Source organism: Carcharhinus amblyrhynchos, chromosome 13, assembly GCF_965287045.1.
Source record: "Carcharhinus amblyrhynchos chromosome 13, sCarAmb.v2.hapA, whole genome shotgun sequence".
Taxonomy (NCBI): domain Eukaryota; kingdom Metazoa; phylum Chordata; class Chondrichthyes; order Carcharhiniformes; family Carcharhinidae; genus Carcharhinus; species Carcharhinus amblyrhynchos.
This window is the reverse complement of record NC_137336.1, coordinates 9729626-9757147: the sequence shown is the minus strand read 5'-3', so window position 1 is coordinate 9757147 and position 27522 is coordinate 9729626. Positions and strand designations below refer to the sequence as shown.

Sequence of the window (27522 nt, the reverse complement as noted above, 5' to 3'; positions counted from 1 at the left end):
GTGTTTGATGCTGTTGGGGGGTGGGGAGGCGGAGAGGGGGTCGGGTGGGGGGGGGGGGGGGGGTGTGGGGGGGAAGCAAGCGGCGACGTGAAGGAAAGCTGAAACTTCTGTCGCTGGCTGGAGACCCAGAAAACAGTCTGACAACACCAGGTTTCAGTCCGACCGATTTATCTGATGGTAAACTCGCTAGCTTTCGGGTTAGCCCCTTCGTCAGGTGAACGGGAGAGTCCTGGCCTCAGACGGAGCGTGTAACAGCACAGAGGCCGGAACTGTCCATTCCATTTACTACCAAATAAATCGGTCGGACTGAAAGCTGGTGGTGTCAGACTTCTTACTGTGTTTACCCCAGTCCAGCGCCGGCATCTCCACATCGCGGAGACCCAGCCCCAGCTTCGAAGCCTGGAAGGGGGTCGGGGTTCAGGTTGTGCAAAAACTGTCCATTCGGACGCCGTCCTCGTTTGGACTCAGTGATGGAGTTCAATCTCGTTGAGCTGATTAGCACCGATAGTGAGTCCACTGTTGTGGCTGTGCTGAACTGGCGCTACATTGTGTTGGCATAGAGCGTGGTGCCTGGCAGTGTGTAAGGACCCCGAATCTAAACAGGGAGCCCGCCCAAAGCCAAACACCCCCCCTCATGGCAGCATGAGGAATAAAGCCTTACCCAGTGTGACCAAAGCCGCAGTGAAGCCAGCGTCACAAAGTACCCGAGGAAGCTCATTCGGATGGATCGCCATTTAAATAACGTACAAACAGTGTTCAGAATCATTGCTTTCAAAGTGCGATGGGGGCAGATGGAGCGTAGCGGCCCCCCCCCGGGGCCCCCTTAAAACGAAACGGTCGTTTCTCGACCCTGGGGGCCTTGAAATGAGGGAGCTTTGTCTCTCCCTCTGTTGAATGCAACCCCCCCCCCCCCCCCCACCCCCAACCCCCCACCCCCCCTCACCGAGTACGAGCTCTGCAGCCCCGCGGCAAAGTGCTTTCATTGGTTCCAAAGTGCGGTTGCCAACGTTTTGAGGCGGGGTGGGGTGCAGGGAGGTGTGGAGGGGGTGGAAAAGGGGAGCGTAACCACCGCTTTAAAATTTCACCCTGCGGGCATTCATCTCCGAGGCTCGTGGCTCGCCCCCTCCGGTTGTTGGCGTGCAAAGAGTTAAAAGGTCCGTGAAGCCCACCGGGGAGGTCCCCTTTGTTGGCCCAGTCTTAACGAGACTGGCACTGCCTACTTACCATCTGGTTAAACCCCCCCCCATCCCCCCATCCCCCCCTCCCTCCAACAAGACTCTTCAATGAATGATGTCTGCAATGGGACTGTTCCAAATGTTAAATCCCTCCTTCCTCCCTCCCTCCCAAAGTTCACGTTAAGATTGCAAATGCCCATTATTATTATTATTATTGTTATTATTTTTTTTGCACGTCCGGCACTACAGTAAAAAACATGCATCGCAGCCAAGTTATAAAGTCATCACTTTAACGATCACAATTTTAAAATACACCTACACTGTAAACTGATTGGAGTTATAGATATCGCTGTAAAACATGCCAGAACCACAGATATTGCCTTTTAGGATACAAAAGAATGATGGTCGGTTACGAGATTCATCACTCTCCCTGCGGACACAGCGGGGTGTGAGCGAAGGAACCGGTTACTCAACCCAGCAGTGCTCCCCGCCAAGCATTCCAGCTCTCTCTCTCTCTCTCTCTCTCCGGAGGGGGGGGAGACATGAGTCCAGCGGTGAGGTTACACAGGAGATAGTTTCCTTGCGTGCAAGTCAGTCATGGGTAGCAGCAGGAGGTTGGAGAGAAGGAGCTTCAGCTGCAGAGAGAGAGACAAAGACAGAGACAGAGAGAGAGAGAGAGAATGAGGGTAAAGAATAAACAAGTATTTCCACAGGGTGGCACAGTGGGGGGTGGGGGTCAGCACTGCTGCTTCACAGCGCCAGGGGCCCGGGTTCGATTCCCGGCTTAGGTACGGAATTTGCATGTTCTCCCCGTGTCTGCGTGGGTATCCGGTTTCCTCCCACAGTCCAAAAGACGTGCTGGTTCGATGCGTTGAACGTACTAAATTCTCCCTCAGTATGGTGACTAGGGAATTTTCACAGTAACTTCATTGCAGTGTTAATGTAAGCCTACTTGTGACACTATATATATCGACTGAGTAGGTTTGTATCTGCTGGAATTTAGAAGAAAAAGAGGTGATTTGATTGAAACCTTTAAGATTCTGAGGGGTGTGTGACAGGGTGGATGTGGAGAGAATGTTCCCCCCTGTGAGAGAGCCCAGGACAAGGGGACAGTATTTAAAAATCAAGCATCACCCAATTAAAATGGAGAAGAGGCAATGGATTTTCACTCAGAGAGTCTTTGGAGCTTTCTTCCTGAAAAGGCAGACGAAGCTGAGGCTTTGGGCATTTTTAAGGCTGAGGTGGACAGACTCAAGGTAAGCAAGGGGGTGACAGTTCGTCAGGGATAGAAGGGATGCAGGTTTGAGGTGACCATCAGATCAGCCCTGATGTACAGTGGTGGAGCAGGCTCGAGGGGCTGAATGGCCTACTCCTGGTTCAGATGTTCACACAGAGAGTGGCTGAGAGTTGGGAGAATGGTGCAGAATGACAAGGCAGTTCACCTTGAAACGTTCCCCCCTCTTCACCTCAATCCCGCCACCAAACCCGAACTCCAATTTTTCCAGGTTAATCCCCCCCCCCGGAGCCCGGATACCAAAACCTGGACCTTAACCCTTACTTGGCCAGAGCAGACGGAGATCCCGATCGGTGGAAGTGGACAATTTGCCATTTGCCGTCGCGGCGATGCCAGATGCGAGTCTCCTCGGACTGGGCAGTGCGCGGGATCCCATTGCTGTCGATGTACTGTGTAATGCGGATGTAAGCGATACAGGCGGCCTCCTCCCCAATCAGGTGGATGTGTGGGTTGAGGATGGTGGTGTGGACGGGCTTGTTGTTCTTGGACCACACTGGAGAGAGGCAAAAAAAAGCAAATCCCCGATAGACACGGTGAGATAGCAGTGAGAGGAAGAGGTGAACGCACTCCGTCCTGTGACACTGGCCGGAATTTTACCGACACGTCTGTCCCGATTCTGGGGGTGGGAAAGCTTCGGAGAACGGTATTCTCCGTTGGCCTTGGGCGGGATTGTACGAACTTTGGGCAACCGTGCCGGCAAAATTCCGCCCACGGAATAGCTAAACAACAACAACACCTCATATTTAAATAAGGAAGAAAGACTTGCATTTGTACAATGCCATGCACAACCCCAGGACATTGCTAGCCAGCCAGTGAAGTACCTTGGAAGTGTAGACTCTGTGGCAGCCAATTTATGCACAGCAAGCTCCCACTAACAGAAATGTGATAATAACCCAGATAATCCAAAGGTGCCGATTTAGGGATAAATATTGACCTCAGGACATCAGGAAGAACTCCCCCTGCAACTCCCGCTGCTCTTCTTCAAGAATTAATACAATAAGGGTGGCATGGTGGCACAGTGGTTAGCACTACTGCCTCACAGTGCCAGGGACCCAGGTTTGATTCACAGCCTCAGGTCACCGTGTGGAGTTTGTACATTCTCCCCATGTCTGTGTGGGTTTCCTGTGGGTGCTCTGGTTTTCTCCCACAGTTCAAAGATGTGTGGGTTAGATTGATTGGCCAAGCTAAATTGGCCCTTCATGTCAGAGAGATTAGCAGGTAAATACATGGGGATAAGGGGAGAGGTCCTGGGTGGGATTGTTGTCTCAACGGGCTGAATGGCCTCCTTCTGCACTGTAGGGATTATATGAGGAGCTGAAAGAGCAGATAGGACTTCAGCTTAATTCCTTATCCAAGAGACAGAACTTCTGACAGTGCAGCACTTCCTCAGTACTGCCCCTCTGACAGTGCAGCACTCCCTCAATACTGACCTTCTGACAGTGCGGCACTCCCTCAATACCGCCCGTCAGACAGTGCAGCAGTCCCACATTACAGACCTTCTGACAGCGCAGCACTCCCTCATTACTGACCTGTGACAGTGCAGCACCCCCTCAATACCGCCTGTCTGACTGTGCAGCACTCCCTCAGTACTGACCTTCTGACAGTCCTGTGCTCCCTCAGGACTGCCTCTCTGACAGTGCAGCATTCCCTCAGGACTGCCCCTCTGACAGTGCAGCACTCCCTCAGTACTGACCCTCTGACAGTGCAGCACTCCCTCAGTACTGACCCTCTGACAGTGCAGCACTCCCTCAGTACTGATTCTCTGACAGTGCAGCACTCCCTCAGTACTGATTCTCTGACAGTGCAGCACTCCCTCAGTACTGACCCTCTGACAGTGCAGCACTCCCTCAGTACTGATTCTCTGACAGTGCAGCACTCCCTCAGTACTGACCCTCTGACAGTGCAGCACTCCCTCAGTACTGATTCTCTGACAGTGCAGCACTCCCTCAGTACTGACCCTCTGACAGTGCGGCACTCCCTCAGTACTGACCCTCTGACAGTGCAGCACTCCCTCAGTACTGACCCTCTGACAGTGCAGCACTCCCTCAGTACTGACCCTCTGACAGTGCAGCACTCCCTCAGTACTAACCCTCTGACAGTGCGGCACTCTCTCAGCACTGACCCTCTGACAGTGCGGCACTCCCTCAGTACTGACCCTCTGACAGTGCAGCACTCCCTCAGTACTGACCCTCTGACAGTGCAGCACTCCCTCAGTACTAACCCTCTGACAGTGCAGCACTCCCTCAGTACTGACCCTCTGACAGTGCAGCACTCCCTCAGTACTAACCCTCTGACAGTGCGGCACTCTCTCAGCACTGACCCTCTGACAGTGCGGCACTCCCTCAGTACTGACTCTCTGACAGTGTGGCACTCCTTCAGTACTGACTCTCTGACAGTGCGGCACTCCCTCAGTCCTGCAGTCTATATTTGTGAATTCCAGTCTCTAGAGTGTGACTTGCTCAAAACCAACTGACTCAGAGCGGAGACTGTTACCCAAACGGTAAACCATAAGCCTCAAAGTCTGCGTGGGTGGAATCAATTTGTTTCGGACAGAGTAGGGCTTGAACTGGGGCTTCAGAAGTGTGTTGGGTCTTAACCACTCAGTGTACATTTTGACCCGAGGTGCTAGCTGCAAAGCAGTAGCTGAAATGCGGAACAGAAATAGTTTCTTACAATTCTCAAAGTAGAATCGATGAAAATCGAGTCCCTCCACCAGGTTTCCCAGCGCCTCGGGTTCGAAGGCGGTCACCCCAGGGTCACACATCTTCCTGAAGGATCAACAAATCACAATGCGGACTTTCACTTTGTCTAGCCAATGAGGAAAGAGAAAATACTGGGGAGACACAGCGGACCAATCAGCAGCTAAAGAAGGGATGACGCATGAGCATTTAAAGCAGCCAAGATCATGTCGGGTCCCCATCAACAGGGACCCGGCGTGGTGGGGACAGAGGCCATTGAGGCCTCCTCGGGAGGCGAGGGGCACAGTGGAAGCGGGTGGGGTGGGGGATGGGAGAGGGAAGGGGGTGATTGGCCATGGGGAGGGGGAGCAGACTGGACATAGGTCGGCGGGGGGGGGGGGGGGGTCAGACTGACATCCCCGTGTGTTGATTTGGGTGAGGAGGTTGGGGAGGCCAGCGATCGAGGGTTGGTGGTTCAGAGCCAGCAGTCTGGGGGCACGGGTTAGGTTGATTGGCCGTGCTAAATTGCCCCTTCGTGTCCTGGGAAGTGTAGGTTAGAGGAATTAACAGGGTAAATATGTGGGGTTATGGGGATAGGACCTGGATGGGATTGTTGTCGGTGCAGGCTCGATGGGCCTAATGGCCTCCTTTTGCACTGTAGAGGTTCTATGATTCTATGATATTGAAAGTGGCAGGATGGAGGGAGGGAGGGAGTGACAGAAGGAGAAAGTGATTGAAAGAAAGATAGAAGGAATAAAGGGGTGGAGGCAAGGAATGGCTTTCAGGAGAGATTGGACAAACTCGCTTTGCTTTCAATTCAACATTAGAAGCCAAGGGACGACCAAATAGAAGTTGATAAAATGATGAGAGGCCTGGATAGAACGGACAGTCAAGGTCTCTTTCCCAGGGGACTCGGGGACATAGGTTTAAGGTAAAGGGGGCAAAGTTTACAGGGGATGTGAGACGCAAGTTTTTTCACATGAAGTGTGGTAAGTGCCTTGAACGCTGTGCCAGAGGAGATGGTAGATGGTAGATGGTAAATAGCAACATTTAAGAGGCATCTCTTTCAGATAAATGAATAGGCAGGGAATACGGGGCACATAGAGGCAAAAGGTCTTCAGAAAGTCATGTGTGGGCGCAGGCTTGGTGTGTCGCACTGTTCTTTGGATAGAGGGAGAGCAGGTGGAGACAGAAGAGGGGGAGGAATGCGGGTGAGAAAGGAAGTAATGAATGATGGATCAGTGGTTCCAGTTTCACACCAGGGTAGCGTAATACAACTCTACACCCTGGAATACAACGCCCTAATAGTGACTTCTCAGGGTTAATGATTCACACTCCCACTGGAGGGATAACTGTTCCAAACGCGCTGTGGAATTAGCATAAAGCAGAACTAAATGTTTTACATCGGAAAAAAGCTTACGTGTAGGCCTCAAAATCTCCATTGCTAATCGCTTCAATGAGCTGCTCCGTGGCTTTGATAATCTCTTGTTTACGCACTGGAATTGGCACACAAAGAGTGAAAGTTGATTTTTTTTTAAAATTTCCAACGTAGTTGCATAATTAAAAGTGCATTGGACATGTTGCACAGCAGAATTACAGAGAGTGGGCCTGACAGGAGGTCCATTCATCCATTCCTTTCCATCCAAACAAAACTTCATTACATTTCTCTATTAATATATCCCGACCATCATGTCTACCTCCATCCACTCATTCCTCCCTCCTTCTCTCTCAGTATCCATTTGTTCTATCATCTCTTTCCCCATCCATTCATTCCTCCCTCTATTTTCTCTATCCATTTCTCTTGTCATCAGCCTCCATTCATTCACTTCTCTCCCATCTCTCTGTATTTATTCCTCCGTCCACCTCTTCCTCCGTCAGCCCCTCCCTCCTCTCTGCATTCATTCCTTCCTCCATCTATTCCTCCTTCCATCCATCCATTCCTCCCTTTTTTTCTGCCCATAGATCTCTCTCTTCCTCCGATACTGCCTTCATCTCTGCCTCCTACCATTTCTCCCTGACGTTCTCCATCTGCTTTATCCATTTCACCCTCTCTTCCTTTGTACCTACTGAAGACCAGCTTCTCTTTGCCCAGAGCAGCTGAATCGAATCATAACAAATGGTCATTTGGTAGTGTAGAACTTGAATACTATTGAGAAAAAGAAACATGCTATTGAAGCTTTTCATCTTATACTCATCAGGACAGATGCAAGAATACCAAAACGCCATGGTGGCATTCGTGTACTCTCACAGCAATGTCTTGATCAATCACTTCCCAACCAGTTAGTATCCTTTTCTCATGCAGTATAAATTGGCGCTCCTTCTGAAATTTGGTATTCTTGCATCTGTCCTGATGAGTGCAAAGTAAAAATCTTTGACAGCATCTCCCTTTTTTCAGCAATACTTAACAGTAACACCTTGACTTGGAAGTCCCTTGGAGCAAGTCAATTACAGGAGTTCACAGAAGTAGGGGGCTGAATTAAAATGGGGTCAGAGGGTATCAGTCGGAAATGCACGAACCTTTAACTGGGGGGTGACTGAAGTCTCGGACTCGCCAATGACAGTGGCCTTGTGGCCAGAGGAGGCAGGTTTCGTTAACTCTGTCTCAATGATAAAAGGTTCTTTCCTGCATCCCGAGTTACGCCCACTCTGTAAACAGTTTTCTGTCCCCAACACCCAACTTTCCGCTCAAACCCATTTGCAAAATCTTCCATAGCACTTAAAAATGCGCATTTACGCTTCACGAAATATTGCTTTAAAAATATTCCTTGGTGAAATTTGGTTAACACAGCTGGAGAGGGCGTCATCACAAAAATAATAATCAGATCTGCGGGTTAGGTGGATTGGCCGTGCTACGTTGCCCCTCAGTGTCTAGGCGTTACGTGGGGTTATGGTGTGCAGGCTCGATGGGCCAAATGGCCTCTTTCTGCACTGTAGGGATTCTAAACTGTAGTGTTCATCCATCACCTGGGAGTGAGCCAATTTCAGAGGACTAAAAACTACGCTTACAAAAAATATGCACAATTATTTTCCTGTGACAATGGGGTACAGTCATCAGCTCCTGAGTAAATCGCAAAAAATAATCAACAGTTTGCAAAGCAGGTCTATAAGTGGCCCGAAAAATCTTTGGTTTTTTTAAGAGCTGAAGGCACGGTCATAGTGGAACACCACCACCTGCAATTCCCCTCCAAGCCACTCACCACCCTGACTTGGAAATATATCAGCTGTTCCTTTACTGTCCCTTCCTAACAGCACTGTGGGTGTACCTACACTCACATGGACTGCAGTGGCTCACAAAGATGGCTCACCCCCAACTTCTCAAGGGGCAATTAGGGACGGGCAATAAAAATGCAGGTCTCTTTGCACCTTACCTTTTGTATCCTCGTCTTCGATGGTAGTGTTGGAGCTCTCCGAGGATTCCTAGATGAAAGGTACAGGTCCGTCACAATGAGGAGTAACCACGGCAACCTGCTCAATCTGTGATCCACAATTAAACTCTCAATGTCGCAGAACAAGATGGGAACAATGTTTACGTATGGAGACGTGGAAACGGTGGTGTGACGGGTGAGATAAAAGGCCTGGTAATCTAGAAACCCAGGAACATGGGTTCAAATCCCACCACGGCAGCTGGTAGAGTTTCAATTCAATTCACAAAATCTGGAATTACAAAGCCAGTCTCACCGATGGTGACTGTGAAACTATTAGTGATGTTTGTGAAAACCCATCTGGTTCATTAATGCCGTCTGCTGTCCTTACCTTGGGCGATCCTGCACGTTACTCCAGATCCACAGAAATCTACCCCTCTGGAATGGCCCAGCAAACTCTCCGGTTCAAGGGCAACCGGGCAACAAATGTTGGCCTTGCCAGTGACGCCAACATCCCACAGAAGAATATGTGAAGAAAGATGCTGCAAAGCTAAGCTACCTCCTTTAGAAGGAATGTGGAAGGGACCTGGTTTAAAGTTGAACTGTATGACGTACGTAACTCCAGGGGAAATGGATTTGCAATACGGCAAACCAACTTTAAAAGTACGATGAGGAGGCACATGAAATCACAGACATTTATGGAACTATGTCCGAGCTTTATCGTTACTGCATCATGCAAGCACCGATGTGAGCTAAGTAAGAATGTGCAGATAACCAAATGCACTTTATTCATAATGTCCACTTAATCATAAAGCCACATGTAGGCAGCATCATGTTCCACCGTTCAATGGGGTCATGGCTGATCTACACCTCAGCTCCAGCCCAGTTGCCTCTGTCCTGTACCTCCACACCCAAATCTCATGAAACTCCACCGATGTCAGAGGATTCCAGCAGACGCGTAGCACAGAAACAGGCCATTCGGCCCAACCAGTCCATGCCAGCATTTACGCTCCACGCAAACCTCCTCCAGTCCTTCCTCATCTAAATCGATAAGAAAGCTCTTTCTCATCTCCGCCATACACTTATTCAGTGCCCCCTCTCCCCCAACACCCCTCCCCACCCCCCCCCTGCCCCCTGCCCATCCCACCTTAAGGGCATCTATATTATTCACTTCTGTATTAGTGAGTTCCACGTTCTCATCACTCTCTGGGGTTGAATTGAATTGGATTTCTTGGGGACTATTTAAGATTAACGTGCCCTAGTGATGATCTTCCCGCACGGTGGAACCAACTTATCTTTTTTTTATGGGGTGTGGGCATCACTGGCAAGACTGACATTTGTTGCCCATCCCTAACTGCCCACTCTATCACGAGCTTTTGTAATTTTAAAGACCCGTATGAAGTCACCCCTACTTTCCTCAAGAGAAAGAACACCCAGCCTGTTCACCCTTATCTGATCTTTAAACCCACACATTTCTCATATCATCTGAGATCGCCAACAACCTCTCCTGGTCCCCCCATGCCAACACTATAGTTAAGGAAGCTCATGTCTACTTTCCTAGAAGACTAAGGAAATTTGACACGTCCGCTACGACTCTCATCAACTTTTACAGATACACCATAGAAAGCATTCTTTCTGGTTGGATCACAGCTTGGTATGGGCTCCTGCTCTGTCTAAGACTGCAAGAAACTATAAAAGGTTGTGAATGCAACCCAATCCATCACGCAAACCAGCCTCCCATCCATTGACTCTGTCTACACTTCCCGCTGTAAAGCAGCCAGTGTAATTCAGGACCCCACACATTCTGATATTCTCTCTCCCACTTTCTTCCGTCAGGAAAAAAATACAAAATTCTGAGGTTACGAACTAACCGACTCAAGAACAGCTTCTTCCCTGCTGCTGTCAGACTTTTGAATGGACCTACCTCGCACTGAGTTGATCTTTCTCCACACCCAATCTATGACTGTAACACCACATTCTGCACTCTCTCCTTTCCTTCTCTATGAACGGTATGTTTTGTCTGTATAGTGCGCAAGAAACAAGTCTTCTCACTGCGTGCCAATACATGTGACAATAGTAAATCAAGTCAAATCCTGCTGTGATAGTGGACTCACTTTAGGAACTTTCAAGCAGTTATTGGATAGGCACGTGGAGCACACCAGAATGATGGGGAGTGGGATAGCTTGATCTTGGGTTCGGACATAGCTCGGCACAACATCGAGGGCTGAAGGGCCTGTACTGTGCTGTATTGTTCCATGTTTCTATGTTTCAAATTAAATCAATCTCCTCTGGGTCCTCTCCAGTGCCTCTGTATCCCTGTTACAGTACGGTGACCAGAAGTGGACAGGCGATTCCAGCTATGCTGCGACCTACGTTCAACACAACCTCTTTATGGTCCAATTTTATTTATCTCTTATTAATTCATGAGGTTAATGTGCCTGTGGATGACCTTTTGAGATAGAGTTAAATGGCAAATCTCCAATTTTCGATCTCAGAAATGTCATTTGACTTTTTAGGAGCAGGATTTCCATCAGTGTTAATGTGAGTCTGTGCTAATTGGTGATAATTGATGTGTTTTACTGAGACAGCAGAGTGCTTTCGGGGCTGGTGTGAAAGCAGGGACTGAGAATCCTGAATAAATGCAGCAGGCGTACAGGGAACTGAAGCCTGGTTCCAAGGCTGACTGATCTTCTCACACCTCGCTAGGATCTCAAAACCCCCACCTCCTCTGCAACTAAATTCACGAACCGCCCTGGTGGGATTTGAACTCACATCGTCTGGGTTACCCGAACGACTGCTTGGTCTGCCTAACGGGTGGGATTTCTCAGCACCCCCGTCAACCTCCCGTCTCGCAATGTGTTACCCGCTGCGGAGACGGCTCGCCATTGGACGCCAGCGGGATCTTCCGGTCCCACTGAGGTCGAAGCCATTTTGTGTGGGTCACCCGTCCTGCCACCAGGGAAGGGACCGTGGGTGGGGGTGGGGGTGGGGGTGGGGGTGGGGGGGGGGGGCGCGGTTTACCTTCATAGGGACCGGAAGATTCCCCTCACCCCATGTTTTTTACACCCAAAGTACTCTACAGCTTTACAATTGAACTGTGGTTACTAGGAAACGTGGCAGCCAGTTTAAGCACAGCAAGATCCCACAGGCAGGGATATAAGGAGCAGGTAATCTGTTTTACTGCTGCTGGCTGCCCAGGGCCTCAAGGAGGAGTCCCTTGTTTATAATAGCACTCTCTTTACGTCTACCTGAGCCTCAGCTTAACCTCCCATCCAGAGGATGGCACCCATGACAGTGCAGTACATCTTCGGCACTGCACTGGGAATGTGAAATAATCCTCAGAGGCCGCTGTCCCTTTATTTACTAATTCAATTCCGCTCCTAGAGTGCTTCAAAGTCCCGGTCCGGAGTGCCGGTAGTCCTGACACTCTGCGAGACTCCCTGATTGGGTAGGCAATCGTTGCCTCAATCAGGGAGCTCATACTCCAAGAGGCCCACCTGATGGGCCTGGTTACGGTCATTACAGAGTACAAGCCCAGTCTCTGGAGCGTGATGTACTCCCGGGACATCCTGACGCAGAGGTGAGAGGACTACCCACTGAACACAGCTGCCTCCTACTATTAACCGAAGCTTAAGGAAAAACTGCCTGTGAGATTCATCAACTCTGGACTGCAGATGTCTCCATAGCTGCCTTGGCAAAGCAGCCAACATAATTAAGGGCCCCACGCACCCCAGGCATTCTCTCTTCCAACTTTTTTTCTCTCTTTCTCTTCCGTCGGGAAAAAGATACAAAAGTCTGATGTCACGTACCAACCAGCTCAAGAACGGCTTCTTCCCTGCTGCTGTCAGACTTTTAAATGGACCTACCTGGCATAAAGTTGATCTTTCTCTACACCCTAGCTATGACTGTGACACTACATTCTGTACTCTCTCCCTTCCTTCTCTATGAACGGTATGCTTCATTTGCATCTGCACTATTACTTACGTGGAGAAAAACTGCAGCAGGCGGCGGTGCAGAGGGACCTCGGGGTCCTTGTGCACGAGTCGCAAAAACCCAGCCTGCAGGTGCAGCAGGTGGTCAGGAAGGCGAATGGGATGCTGGCCTTCATAGCGAGGGGGATTGAATATAAAAGTAGGGAGGTCTTGCTGCAGCTGTATAGGGCACTGGTGAGGCCGCAGCTGGAGTACTGTGGGCAGTTTTGGGCGCTGTACTTACGCAAGGATATTTTGGCCTTGGAGGGAGTGCAGAGGAGGTTTACTAGGCTGATGCCGGAGTTGAGGGGGTTGAGCTATGAGGAGAGGCTGAATAAACTAGGCTTGTACTCGTTAGAGTTTAGAAGAATGAGGGGAGATCTCATTGAGACGTATAAGATGATGAATGGGATGGATAGGATAGAGGTGGAGAGACTCTTCCCACTCAGAAAGGACAGTAGGACTAGGGGGCACAGCCTCAAGATAAGGGGGGGCGGTTTAGAACGGAGTTGAGGAAGAACTTCTTCACTCAAAGGGTGGTGAATCTCTGGAATTCTCTGCCTGTTGAAGTGGTGGAGGCTGCCTCGCTAAATATTTTTAAGAAGAGGGTTGATGGGTTTTTGATGAGAGAGGGGATTAAGGGTTATGGGGAGAGGGCGGGAATATGGAACTGAGCCACGACAGATCAGCCATGATCTTATTGAATGGCGGGGCAGGCTTGAAGGGCTAGATGGCCTACTCCTGCTCCTATTTCTTATGTTCTTATAGTGTGCAAGAAACAATACTTTTCACTCTATGCCAAGACATGTGACAATAATAAATCAAATCAAATCAAAAAATGAACCAGAGGGCAGAAATATCAGCAGTCAGGGTCCGGTGGTGCCCCTATCTAAATATATCGGGACTTCCACTTCAGCAGTGAGTGCATCTTTTAAGTACGGCAGAAGGAAGATGTTTAATGGACAATTCTGCTCTCCAGGGTTCTCAAGGGAAGAAGTTTCGTACTCATCGATCTTTCCAAGTGGCCCTTGAAGCAAACAAGCTCCTGAACAGCACAATACACAGACGGCAGTTACTAAACACACAATTCCCTTTGAGAGCAGCCCAATCTCCTTGAGCAATGGCCATGCAAGCTGCTCGCCCCCGACAGCTGGACCAAACTCCTGTCTCTTACGTCACCTCCTTGGGCAAAGGTTAAAGTTTATTTATTAGTCACAACTAAGGCTTAATTAACGCTGCAATGAAGTTACTGTGAAAATCCCCCAGGGGGTTTTCCTGATGCCTTCCCCACAGTTACATGTAACTGAAACATAACTTCCCCATTTTTGTAACCAATTCCCTTCACAATAAATGATAAGATCCATATCGCTTTCCCAATTACTTGCTGAACCTGCATATTAATCATTTGGGATCCCTCTACATCTCAAAACTTTGCAATCTTGCACCATTTAGATAAAATGCTTCTATTTTATTCTTGTTCAAATGGACAATTCATTACATTATACTCCATTTGCCATTATTTGATCTTGTTTATGCCAGCGTTGGATTGAGGTAAACACAGTAAGCAGTTTCACAACACCAGCTTAAAGTCCAACAAGTTTATTTGGTTTATTTGGCTGCAGCACTCCGAAAGCTAGTGGCATGTGCTACCAAATAAACTTGTTGGACTTTAACCTAGTGTTGTGAGACTTCTTACCCAGGAGAAATCTCAGCCTCTCCAGTTAGCCCAAGTAAAATCTCTCATCCCTGGAACTGTTGTAGTCAGTGGGGTTGGGGATCTATCTCTCGTAAGGTTAAGAGGGCTTTTCCTGCCGGAAGATGTATTTGTGTGGCCTCATCAAACTTTATGCACTTGTCTTCATCAATGCTGCAACTTTATAAGACCCTTGTCAGACCCCACTTGGAGTACTGTGCGCAGTTCTGGTCGCCTCACTACAGGAAGGATGTGGAAGCTATTGAAAGGGTACAGAGGAGATTTACAAGGATGTTGTCTGGATTGGGAGGCATGCCTTATGAAGATAGGTTGAGGGAGCTGGGTGTCTTCTCCCTGGAGAGATGAAGATTGAGAGGTGACCTGATAGAGATTTATAAGATGTTGAGAGGTATAGACAGGGTGGATTCTCGGAGGCTATTTCCCAGGGCTGAAATGGTCGCTACGAGGGGACACAGGTTTAAGGTGCTGGGAAGCAAGTACAGAGGAGATGTCAGGGGTAAGTTTTTCACTCAGAGGGTGGTGAATGAGTGGAATCGGCTGCCGTTGGTGGTGGTAGAGGCAAACTCACTGGGGTCTTTTAAAAGACTTCTGGATGAGTATATGGGATCTAATGGGATTGGGAGTTATAGATAGTTTTATGGCTTGGTAGGTATAGATGTGATCGGTGCAATTTGTGGGCCGAAGGGCCTGTTTGTGCTGTAGTGTTGTATGTTCTATGTTCTAATGGAGCATGGGAGATCAGTACAGGTGGCCTTCAGCACTGAGATGATGTAGGGATTATGTCAATGGATCGGGAATCCACAGAGCCCAGCCTTATGTTTGCTAGATTGATACGTGGAATGAGCCGGTCATCTAATGAGGAAAGGTTGGACAGCCTGAGCTTGTTTCCACTTGTAGGAAGAATGAGGGGGTGGCTTGGATGAAGTATATAAGATTCTGAATGGTCTGGACAAGGTGGATGTGGGGGGCACTGCTTGAAAATGAAGGGATGCCCATTTAGGACAGAGATAGAGTCATAGAGTGATAGAGGTTTACAGCATGGACACAGGCCCTTCAGCCCAACTTGTCCTTGCCGCCCTTTTTTTCAAAACCCCTAAGCTAATCCCAATCGCCCGCATTTGGCCCATATCTCTCTATACCCATCTTACCCATATAATTATCTAAATGCTTTTTAAATGACAAAATTGAACCCACCTCTGCTACAACCTCTGACAGCTTGTTCCCGACACTCACCACCCTCTGTGTGAAAAAATTGCCCTTCTTGTCACTTTTGTATCTCCCCCTTCTCACCTTAAATCTATGCCCTTTAGTGTTAGACTCCCCTACCTTTGGCAAAAGATATTGACCATCTAGCTGATCTAGACCCTCATTATTTTATAAACCTCTACAAGATCACCCAGCAGCCTCCTACCCTCCAGAGAAAAAAGTCCCAGTTCCATCTTCTTATAACTCAAACCATCAAGTCCCAGTAGCATCCTAATGAATCTTTTCTGCACTCTTTCTAGTTTAATATGAGGAGATGAGGAGAATATTTTTCTTTCAGAGTCTCTGGGCCACTCTGGAACTCTCTGCCTCAGGAGGCGGTGGAGGTCGGCTCACTGAACATTTTTAAGGTGGAGGTAGATGGATTCTTGCTGGACAAGGGGGTGAAAGTTTATCAGGGTTGGTGGAATTCGAAACACAAACAGATCGTGGGTTTCCTCCGGGTGCTCCAGTTTCCTCCCACAGTCTGAAAGACGCGCTGGTCAGGTGCTAAATTCTCCCTCAGTGTTACCCGAACAGGCGCCGGAGTGTGGCGACTAGGGGATTTTCACAATAACTTCATTGCAGTGTTAATGTAAGCCTACTCGTGATATTAATAAATAAAGATCAGCCAAGATCTTATCGAATGGTGCAGCAGGCTCGAGGGACCGAATGGCCTACTGCTCCTCCTATTTTACATGTTCGTACGAACATGACTGATGTGTCAAAGGCACACATTCAACTAACAACTCAGCAAATCCTTCGATGGGGGGTGATCCAGACTCGAAACGTTGGCTCTATCCTCTCCCCACAGGTGCTGTCAGGTCTGTTGAGGTTTTCCAGCATTTTCTGTTTTTGTTTCAGATTCCAGCATTCCCGCAGTAATTTGCTTTTAACTCAGCGAGTCTTTCTGCATCACACCACCTGCTCATTCCGGGTAACAGTCTGGTAAATACAAGGCTGGGACCTCTGGATCATCACCGTCCCCCCATCTCAGCGCTGAAGCTCTCCACTACTGATATCCCGTGACGAAGACACATTCAAACATGCAGCTTGTGTTAGCTGAGGCTGAATACTTTTCAGAGAAATTCCCGATCCTCGGGGAGAGACAGGGGAGGGAGACAGGGACACTTTGAGCTGCCCGTGGACAGGTCAACAATAAAGTTATTGGAATGTTTGGGGGGACCGTCATTATCTGTCACATGGGATGGTTTTAAAAACAACTGGTTAATCACAGGACAAAGACGCCACAGAACGGAGAGGCGGAATACAGAAGATTGATGTCGTACCTTCACCCCGTCTGTCTTCTTGTTACCTGAGCTTCTCCCACCTGTAATTGAAAGAAAATGAAACACAATTATACTGAGATGGAAGGAAACAGGGTATTGAGGTTTAGGAGGAGCAGGGATTGGGGAAAGGGGAGATATTTCATTACACGGTTAATGTTTGTAATCGAACAATGCGCTGTTGTCTTTTCACATTTGCCCCTGTGATTCCCACAGTAGATTTTCTCCACCTCCTGTGGTAACCTTGGCATTAGGGTTGGTGTAAGCACAGAGCTAGAGAGGGACCGGCAACTGTTTTCTTAAAAGAAGACTTTTTTTGCCCCTAGAGTTCCCTAAAGAACATCTCGCCCAGATCCAGTCCTGTGGAATCCCACCCCCTCCCTCCTCCAACACACTTAGCATGGCTAATCCATCTAATTTATACATCTTTGACTAAGGGTCAATCCAGCATGGCCAGTCCACTTGAACTGCACAGGTGAGATTCTCTGGCCGCACTCACCACAAAACCGGAGAATCCCATCCGAGATCAATGGACCTTTGCATTGTCCAGCCCCCCTGTCCACTATAATTCCCGTGCAGGCAGGACAGGAAAACTCTGGCCTCTATCTTTGGACACTAAGGGACAATATGGCATGGCCAATCCATCTAACCTGCGCACCTTTTGGAAGGAAACCAGAGCACCCGGAGGAAGCCCAAGCAGACACGGGGAGAACATGCAGACTCTGCACAGGCAGTGACCCAAGCCGGGAATCGAACCCGGGTCCCTGGTGCTGTGAGGCAGCATGTGTTAACCACTGTGCCAGCGTGCCGTCCCTGTGCCACTGTGTTGCCACTACAATGTCTTAAATTCTCCTTCGTAAGAAGTCTGACAACACCAGGTTCAAGTCCAACCAATTTATTTGGTAGTCAACTCACAAGCTTTCGAGGTTAAACTCTTTGTCAGGTGAATGGAGCGTTCTGGCCAAAACTCTTCATTCACCTGACAAAGAGGTTAACCTCGAAAGCTTGTGAGTTTACTATTAAACAAATTGGTTGGACTTAAACCTGGTGTTGTCAGACTTCTTACTGTGTTTACCCCAGTCCAACGCCGGCATCTCCACATCATGACTAAATTCTCCTTCCCATTTGCGAACACAGATGCTCCAAGGGGGGAAGTTGCAAGATAAAAGATACAGGATGATGCTTTTGGGGGTGAGAAAGACAGGTTCAAACAAAAGGCGTCCCGTCAATCTATCATCACCTCACCCACTCCAGGGCATTTTTTGGTAAGACAGGGCCAGGGCCAGTAGGTGGCAGTGGTGAGCTACAGCGGAGTGGTTTGCTGGGCCATTTCCGAGGGTTCGGTTCAGACATTGCTGAGGGTTTAGACAGACTGGGGAGGGACCACAGGTTTCTCTCCCTAAAGGGCATCAGTAACACAGCTGGGCTTTTTTCTTAACAAGATCTGGTAATTCACTATTACTAAAACTGGCTTTTTCTAAAAAAATCCACATCTATTTAATTAGCTGAATTTTAATTCCCCAACTGTTGCCAACAGTGGGATTTGAATTCTAGTTATGGGATCATTAATCTAGTTCTTTGGAGCATTAGTCCAGTAACTAAACCACTGTTCTGTACTGCCTAGCTTACATTACCGAATTGGTAACACTTGGGGTGCTGAGTGGGAGATGGCGCGGGCTTGGGAGAGAGGCAGCGAGAGGGAGAGAAGGCAGGGGGCTAAGAGAGAGAGGCAGAGCGAGAGATAGCAAGGGGGTTAAGAGAGAGAGACAGCAAGAGACAGATGGCAAGTGGTTGAGAGATGCAGTGAGAGAGAGATGGCAAGGGGTTAAGAGGGAGAGGCTGTGAGAAAGAGAAAGCAGAGGGTTAAGGGAGGGAGGTAGCGAGAGAGAGACGGCAAGGGGTTAAGAGGGAGAGGTGGTGAGAGAGAGAAGTTAGGGGGTTAAGGGAGAGAGGCAGCGAGAGGGAGATGATAGGGGATTGAGAGTGAGAGAGGCAGTGAGCGGGAGGTTGCAGGGGGTCAGGGAAAGGCTGGCAGGAAGAGGTGGTCAGTAGACGCACAACAATGATTCCAGGAGTGGGAGTGACCGAGCACGCACAGACAGATGGAGTGCCTGCTGAATGTAACTGTCCCTGTGGGGTAGCAGCAGGAATCTGAGCGAAGGTGGAATTATCGACTCAGATGAAGCATCCACCTCGAATCCAACAAGTAATCGAGCATTTTGTCTGCTGGAGATTTCGGCACGCAGGGACGGGAAACCCCTTTCATCCAAAATATCCGCTTTGAAATGCCCCTGAATATAATCATCAGCCAATTCTCCACGAATTAAACTAAAGAACTTGCATTTATATAGCACCATTTGGAACCTCTTAAAGTGCTCCAACAACAACAACGAAGAAGCTTATATTTATTGATATTTACATTATGGCTTCAACATAATAAGTGTCCCTCAAGTGTTATAAAGCAATATAAAATCCTGAGCTACAGGAGGCGATATTAAGGCAGATGGTCAAAGGACCAGCCCTTAAAGGAGCAGAGGGAGCCAGGGAGGAGATTAGGGAGAGAATTCCAGACCCCAGGGTAGCTGAGAGCCAATGGCGCTGTGATTAAAATTAGGGATACTCGCGGGGTGAGAGTTAGATGAGCGCCAAGCTCTCAGAGGCTTGTGGGGGACAAGCTCGTCAGCTCTTTGTGAAGTGAGGTCACCGCAGGAATGTAGTCAATGTGCAAAGAGCAAGCCCCCACAAACAGCGATGGGAAATTTGCCAGACCGATCTGGTCTGGCCTATACGTGCTTCCAGATCCACAGCAATGTGGTTGACTCTTAAATGCCCTTGGTTCAGGGCAATTAGGGATGGGTGAAAATGCAGACCCAACTGGTGACGCCCGCACCCCCTTCACGAATGAAAACAGAAGGTTAATCTGTTTTTACGAAATGATTCTGAAGGTATAGACACGAACATGGCCCAGAATGGTGCGCCTGAAACTATTTTCATTCAGCTGACGGCTCTCATTAACATTGCATCCAAGAGACAGATGCAAGTGGGCTGAGTGTTCAGCTCTGCACTCTGATGCTCCCTATCTGACCTATGACCCCCCCCCCCAGGGTCATTACTGGGTGGCACGGTGGTTCGCGCCGCTGCCTCACAGCGCCAGAGACCCGCATTGGATTCCAGGTTTGAGTCACTGTCTGTGTGGAGTTTGCATGTTCTCCCCGTGTCTGCGTGGGTTTCCTCCAGATACTCCGGTTTCCTCCCAGAAACCAAAGATGTGCGGGTTAGGTGCGAAGCTGCCGCTTAGTGTCAGGGGGACTAGCAGCGTAAATGCATGGGGCTATGGGAATAGGGCCTGGGTGGGACTGTGGACTCGATGGGCTGAATGGACTCCGTCTGCACTGTAGGGGTTCTATGATATTGTGCTGGGAGTCAGTCACTCCCAGAGCTTCCTTACTCTATCGATTTAGCTGAGTGCGAAGTTTGTGGTTTGCGAGATTGGGCGTTTGGCCGTCCCGATTACTTTTATGTGCAGCTTTGGTGACATTTTCACGGGAGTAAAGCCTCCGTTAAAGGAGATTTTTACAGCGATTTACTGACAAAGGGGGGAAACGGAGAGGGAAAAACTGGAGCAAACCTTGCGGGAGTTCCGAGCATGAATCAAAGCTGAGATTACAGAGTCTTGTCGATCTGTACGAAGCAGAGCTCGGCCTGTCTCTGGAAACTTATCTTCCTAATGCTTTTACAGCGAGGCTCCAGCCACAGATAGGCCAATAGGCGTTTAATGTAACACATTACCATTTGATGATAGCTCCCTGATGGGATCATCAATCCCCATTATGAGAGAAGTAAGCATGTTCCCTCAAACCCGATAGGGGTCAATCAGCGCTCACTAAAGCAGTTCATCTCCATTATGTTGGCACAAACAGTCGGAAAGTGAAGCCAGTGGGAATCAATTTGTTCCCTTAATCCCGGTAAATAGATTTAACCAGTCGCGCGCTCTGAATTCCTTTTAACAATAGTCAGGTTCCCTCTGTATCTGACCTACCTGACAGATGCACCATAGAAAGCGTTCTTTCTGGTTGTATCACAGCTTGGTATGGGCTCCTGCTCTGCCCAAGACTGCAAGGAGCTACAAAAGGGTCGTGAATGTAGCCCAATCCATCACGCAAACCATCCTCCCATCCATTGACTCTGTCTACACTTCCCACTGCCTCGGAAAAGCAGCCAGCATAATCAAAGATCCCATGCGCCCCAGACATTCTGTCTTCCACCTTCTTCCGTCGGGAAAAAGTTACAAAAGTCTGATGATACGTACTAACCAATTCAAGAACAACTTCTTCCCTGCTGCTGTCAGACTTTTGAATGGACCTACCTCGCATTAAGTTGATCTTTCTCCACACCCCAGCTATGACTGTAACACTATTTGCTACACTCTGTAGATTCTATAGAATCCCGACAGTACAGGAGGAGGCCATTCAGCCCATCGAGTCTGCACCGATCACAATCCCACCCAGGCTCTATTCCCGTAACCCCACACATTTACCTTGATAATCCCCCTGACACCAGGGACAATTTAGCGTGGCCAATCGACCTAACCCCCACACCTTCGGACTGTGGGAGAAAACCGGAGCACCCGGAGGAAACACTTGCAGACACGGGGAGAACATGCAGACTCTACACACACAGTGACCCGAGGCCAGGAATTGAACCCAGGTTGCTGGCACTGTGAAACACCACTGTGGCACTAACACTGCCACCATGCCACCCCTCTCTTATTTCCTTCTCTATGAATAGTATGCTTTGTCTTTGTCGTGCGCAAAAAACAGTACCTTAGAAAGGATATTATTAAACTAGAAAGCGTGCAGAAGAGATTTACTAGGATGCTACTGGGACTTGAAGGTTTGAATTATAATGAGAGACTGATAGACTGGGACTTTTCTCTCTGGGTCGTAGGAGGCTGAGGGGTGTTCTTATGGAGGTCTACAAAGTAATGAGGGGCACAGATCAGCTAGATAGTCAGTATCTTTTCCCAAAGGTAGGGGAGTCTAAAAAACTAGAGGGCATAGGTTTAAGGTGAGAGGGGAGAGATACAAAAGGGTCCAGAGGGGCAATTTTTTCACACAGGGGGTGGTGAATGTCTGGAATGAGCTGCCAGAGGTAGTAGTAGAGGCGGGTACAATTTTGTCTTTTAAGAAGCATTTAGACAGTTACATGGGTAAGATGGGTATAGAGGGATGCGGGCTAAATATGGGCAATTATGATTAGTTTAGGGGTTTAAAAAAAAGGGCGACATGGACAAGTTGGGCCGAAGGGCCTGTTTCCATGCTGTTAACCTCTATGACTCTATGACTTTTCACATGCTAATGAATGTGACAATAATAAATCAAATCAAAATCAAATCTCCTGCTCTGGGGAGCAGTGGAACTGACCCCGACATTTATGCCCCGTCCAACATCTAGAAAGACAGATTATCTGGCTGTTTGTCACCTTGCTGATTGCGGGATCGTGCTGTGTCTCATACCTGGCAACAGTGAGTATGCTACAGGACTGCTTGGCAGTGGAAGAATATCGGCGATTAAATTGGGGTTTGCTGAGTCGAGGAGGTGAGATTATCTGGAGTGAGTGAGCAGGTAAATGATACCCTTCTGCTATCAGGAGACCTGATACAGGACTTTTAAAATGAAGAGGGTTTTTGGACAAGGCAAATGTGGAGGGCTGTTTACCCTTGTGGGAGAGTCCAGAGCAAGGGAACATAAATGTAAGATGGCCAGTAACAAGGGGGGGGCAGCATGTTGCCACAGTGGTTAACACTGCTGCCTCACAGTGCCAGGGACCCTGGTTCGATTCCCGGTTTGGGTTACTGTTTGTGTGGAGTTTGCACATTCTCTCCATGTCTGCATGGGTTTCTTCCCGGTGCTCAGGTTTCCTCCCACAGTCCAAAAAAACGTGCGTGTTAGGTTGATTGGCCATGCTAAATTGCCCCTTAGGGGACTAGCGAGGGTAGATGCATGGGGTTAGGTTCTGTGCGGGATTGTGGTCGGTGCAGACTCGATGGGTCAAATGGCCTCTGTCTGCACTGTCGGGATTCTATGATCTAATGGTAACTGTGTTTCAAAAGCTCCACAGGAGGTCCTTTCAACAGCAGTATCTAAATACAATTCTTACATAGTGTGTAATGAGTATCGTAGAAATCATGGAATCCCCACAGTGCAGAAGGAGGCCATTCAGTCCATTGAATCTGCACCAACAACAATCCCACCCAGGCCCTATTCCCGTGACCCCACATATTTACCCCACTAATCCCTCTAACCTATCCCGGGACACTAAGGGGCAATTTAGCATGACCAATACTCCTAACTCGCACATCTTTGGACTGCGGGAGGAAACCAAAGTGTTCATAAACTATCTGCGATTCTGGTATCTATGAATAAGAGCATAGAGCATCGGAGCAAGGGGGCTACGGTGATAAAATGAGCATTCTCTATTTTTGTTCCATATCCGACGTTCTCTGCTTCTGTTTTAGATCCGATTGGCAAATTACAACTCCCCGAACTCAACACTGAGTTCAACAACCTTAGACTGTGACCTTTCTCCTCCATCTTAACCCCCTTAATTTTTTAATATCCCATTACAGTTTTTGTCTCAATTTTGTCTCAGCACCCTCTGTCCCCCTGACCCCCGCCCAGCACCCCCCAGCACTTCCACACCAATCTGAAGTTTGTTGCGATCTCTCCCAGCTGCAGTTTAACACCCGACACATCTTCCCTCTCTTTAGTTGCGATGAAGGGTCAGGCAGACTCTGTTCTCTCTCCCCACAGATGCGGCCAGACCTGCTGAGATTTTCTGGTGCTTTCCGGCTGGAATTTTCGCATCCAGCTGCCGGAGAGGACGGAGAATTTGGCGTCCTGCCAGATCTCCGCTCACTGCAGCGGGACTGGAGAATCTCACCGGCACGAAGAATTCCAGCTTCTGTTTCTTGGTTTGTGATTAAGCTAAACCTGTTTTCGGACATGTGGGGTGGAATTCTCCGGCCGCGCTTGTCTAAAAGTCGGAAAATCCCACCCGGACTGTCAATGGCGCTTCACATTCTCCACAACCCGCCTGTTAAAATTCCAGTGGCGGGCGGGATGGGAGAATTCCGGCCATGATTTTGTAAGTGTCAGGACTTCTTGATGTGGAGACAGCATCGCTGGGTTGGAGAGCAATGGAAAGTTGCAGATAGGTTTGCCTTACCTGAGAAGTTTCGTGTGGCCAACATTGTGGTGAGAATCGCCCCCTGCAAACGAAAGGAGAGATTTGCCATGAGGACGGGGTATTCAGACTGTGATGTTCTGTTTGTTCTAATTCCAAGTTAAATGGATTTGAAATAAAGCCACTATTAATGATAACCAGCACAGTTAGTCAGGCTGTAGTGTACAAGATCTGCACCAGGATGTGCTGAGACTATGCAATACAGTTCCTAATCCTGTTAAAATCAGTCCTCTGGACAGCACTACAGAATACTGAGAGGCCCAGATAGAGTGGGCATGGAGAGGATGTTTCCACTCGTGGGAGAGTCTAGAACTCGAGGGCACACCTCAGAGTGAAGGGGACGCTCCTTCAAAACTGGGATGAGGAGGAATTTCTTCAGCCGGAGGGTAGTGAATCTGTGGAACTCATTGCCACAGAGGGCTGTGGAGGCCGGGTCATTGAGTGTCTTTAAGGCAAAGATAGTAGATTCTAGATCAATAAGGGGATGAAGGGTTATGAGGGGAAGGCAGGAGAATGGGGATGAGAATCATATCAGCCATGATTAAAGGTTGGGCAGACTCGATGGGCCAAGTGGCCTAATTCTGTTCCTATATCGTATGGTCTTATGGTCTTATCATACCTATCACTCAGTCTCCTCTCAAAGAACATGCAAGATTTCCTAACCTCAATTTGATGCCGTTTAGTCACATGATGATTCCTGATCCTACCTCGTTTCTGCGTTTCAATCTACCCGGCATTTTGAAAATATATATTTGTTCTCAGGAGTTGGGCATCGCTGGAGAGACCAGCATTTATTGTCCATCCCTAACTGCTCTTCAGGAGGTGATGGTGAGTTGCTCTTTCAAACTGCTGCAGTCCATGTGGTGTAGGTACACCCACGGTGCTGTTAGGGAAGGTGTCCTAGGATTTAGAGCCAGTGATAGTGAAGGAACACCGATATATCTCCAAATTTGGGGCGGTGAGTGGTTTGGAAGGGAACTTGCAAGTGATGGTATTCCCATGTATCTACTGCCCCAATGCTTCTGAATGGGAGAGGCCATGGGTTTGCAAGGTGCTGTCAAAGGAGTTTGATGAACTGCTGCATCTTGTACAATGTACACACAGCTGCTGAGGTTTGTCAGTGGTGGAGGAAGTGAATGTTTAAGATGCTGGAAGGAGTTGGAGTTTAGAAGGCTGAGGGGGGGTCTTATAGAGACATATGAAGGGGCTAGATAGGGTAGAGGTAGAGAGATTCTTCCCGCTTAGAAAGGACAGCAGGACTGGAGGACACGGGGGGGGGGCAGTTTAGAACGGAGTTGAGGAGGAGCTTCTTCACTCAAAGAGTGGTGAATCTCTGGAATTCTCTGCCCATTGAAGTGGTGGAGGCTGCCTCGCTAAATATATTTGAGTCACGGGTAGATAGGCTTCTGATAGACAAGGGAATTAAGGGTTATGGGGAGAAAGCAGGAAAGTGGAACTGATCCACTTCAGATCAGCCATGATCTTATTGAATGGCGGGGCAGGCTCGAAGGGCTAGATGGCCTACTCCTGCTCCTATTTCTTATGTTCTTAATAAGGGTGCCGCTTTATCCTGGATGATGTTGAGCTTCTTGGGTATTACATAGAAACATAGAAAATAGGAACAAGAGGAGGCCATTTGGCCCTTTGAGCCTGCTTTGCCATTCATTATGATCATGACTGTTCATCCAACTCAATAGCCTAATCCCACCTCCCCCCCATACCCTTTGATCCCCTTTGCCTCAAGAGTTATATCTAACTGCTTCTTGAAAACATTCAACTACTTTCTATGGCAGTGAATTCCAGACTCAACACTCTCTGGGAGAAGCACTTTCTCCTCATCTCTGTCCTAAACAGTCTACCTTGTCTCCTCAGACTGTGACCCTTGGTTCTGGACACCATCACCATCAGGCACATTCTTCTTGCATCTACCTTGTCTAGACCTATTGGAATTTTACAGGTTTGTCTGAGATCCCCCCGTCATTCCTCTGAACTCCACAATCCTAACCTAGTCAATCTCCCCTTATACATTAGTCCTGCCATTCCAGGAATCAGCCTGGTGAACCTTTGCAATCCCTCGGGAGCAAGAACATCCTTTCTCAGATAAGGACTCCAAAACTGCACACCATATTCCAGATGTGACTTCATCAAGGCCCTTTATAATTGCAGCAATACATCCCTGTTACTGTAATTGAACCCTCTCGCTATGAAGGCCTATATACCATTTGCCTTTTTTACTGCCTGCTGCACTTGTATGGTGATCTTCAGCTGGCATCCAAGGACACCCAGGTCTAGTTGCACATTCCCCTCTCCTAATTCAGATAACAATCTGCCTTCCTGTTTTTTTCCCTCACAAATCTTACACTTATCCAAATTATACTGCATTTGCCAATCATTTGCCCACTTGCTCTATCACGCTGAAAGATCTCTGCATCCTCCTCACAGCTCACCTTCCCACTCAGCTTTGCGTCATCTGCCAGTGGGGAAATATTACATTTCGGTCCCTCATCCAGGCAAGTGGAGGGTATTCCATCACACTCCAGCACTGTGAATCTCAATCCCATTCATCTGAGCTTCCTGCCAGAGTAAAACCTGGCCATTTATAATGTAACGGGAGACTCACTGTTCACCTTGAAATGAGCTGCATTATGATAAATGAGCACAGGCTGAAAACTCCTAATGGGTAAATTGACTGTTAGAGGTTGTAATTTATAATTGCTTTCTGTGGCAACTCAAGGTACAATAAGCAAGTGTAGCTTCAGTATTGAAGAGAAGTGAGAGAGAAACCGAGAACCTGTTAGTCTAACATCTGTTAGGGGGGAGAAATTATTGGAATCTATAATTAAGGACAGTGTGACTGATCTGCAATTTGAGCTGATTAGAGGGAAGGTACACAGATCTCTAAAGGGTAGGTGGCGGCTAATTTCGTATTTTGTGGAAGTTTTGAGACTGGTTAAGCGGCAGGTCACAGAGTTTATTTATTAGTGTCACGAGTAGGCTTACATTAACACTGCAATGAAGTCACTGTGAAAACCGCCTTGTCGCCACACTCTGGCGCCTCTTCGGGTACACTTAGCGCGGTCAATGCACCTTAACCAGCACGTCTTTCGGACTGTGGGAGGAAACCAGAGCACCCAGAGGAAACCCACACAGACATGGGGAGAATGTGTCAACTCTGCCTGAGGGAGGGCGAATGGGTTTGTACTCAAATTGGAAAGAAGTGTCCAGTGATGTCCCACTTTGTGCTGGGGCCTCACTTGTTCACGACAGTTAACAGCGACATGGCCAGCACAGTACAGAGCCAAATATTCACATTTTCCAACGGTCAGAATATTGGTGAGGAAAAGGGAGTGGTGGATTGAGTGAATGGGGCAAAACTATAGAAGATGGGTTTGAATGCAGGTAGGAGCGAGCTCCTCCACCTTGGAGGAAAGGGGGATGACACTCACTACAGGACGGTGGCACAGTGGTTAGCACTGCTGTTTCACAGTGCCAGGGACCTGGGTTCAATTCCCAGTTTGGATCACTGTCTGTGTGGAGTCTGCACATTCTTCCCGT

The 27522-nt window shown here is 48.4% G+C and overlaps 1 protein-coding gene across 1 annotated transcript in view; it reads right to left on the bottom strand.

Annotated features, from left to right (window-relative positions):
- Positions 1-1348: 1348 nt before the first annotated feature.
- LOC145351696 (calcium/calmodulin-dependent protein kinase type II subunit alpha) overlaps positions 1349-27522 on the bottom strand; it is a 216684-nt gene continuing 190510 nt past the window's right edge. The window contains exons 12-18 of the mRNA XM_080201267.1: positions 23950-23992; positions 16726-16766; positions 8516-8564; positions 6568-6643; positions 5143-5237; positions 2734-2962; positions 1349-1810 (exon numbers count right to left, since the gene is read on the bottom strand). Coding sequence (XP_080057393.1) covers positions 1807-1810; positions 2734-2962; positions 5143-5237; positions 6568-6643; positions 8516-8564; positions 16726-16766; positions 23950-23992 — 537 coding nt within the window. The 3' untranslated portion in view covers positions 1349-1806. The remainder of the gene's footprint in view (positions 1811-2733; positions 2963-5142; positions 5238-6567; positions 6644-8515; positions 8565-16725; positions 16767-23949; positions 23993-27522) is intronic.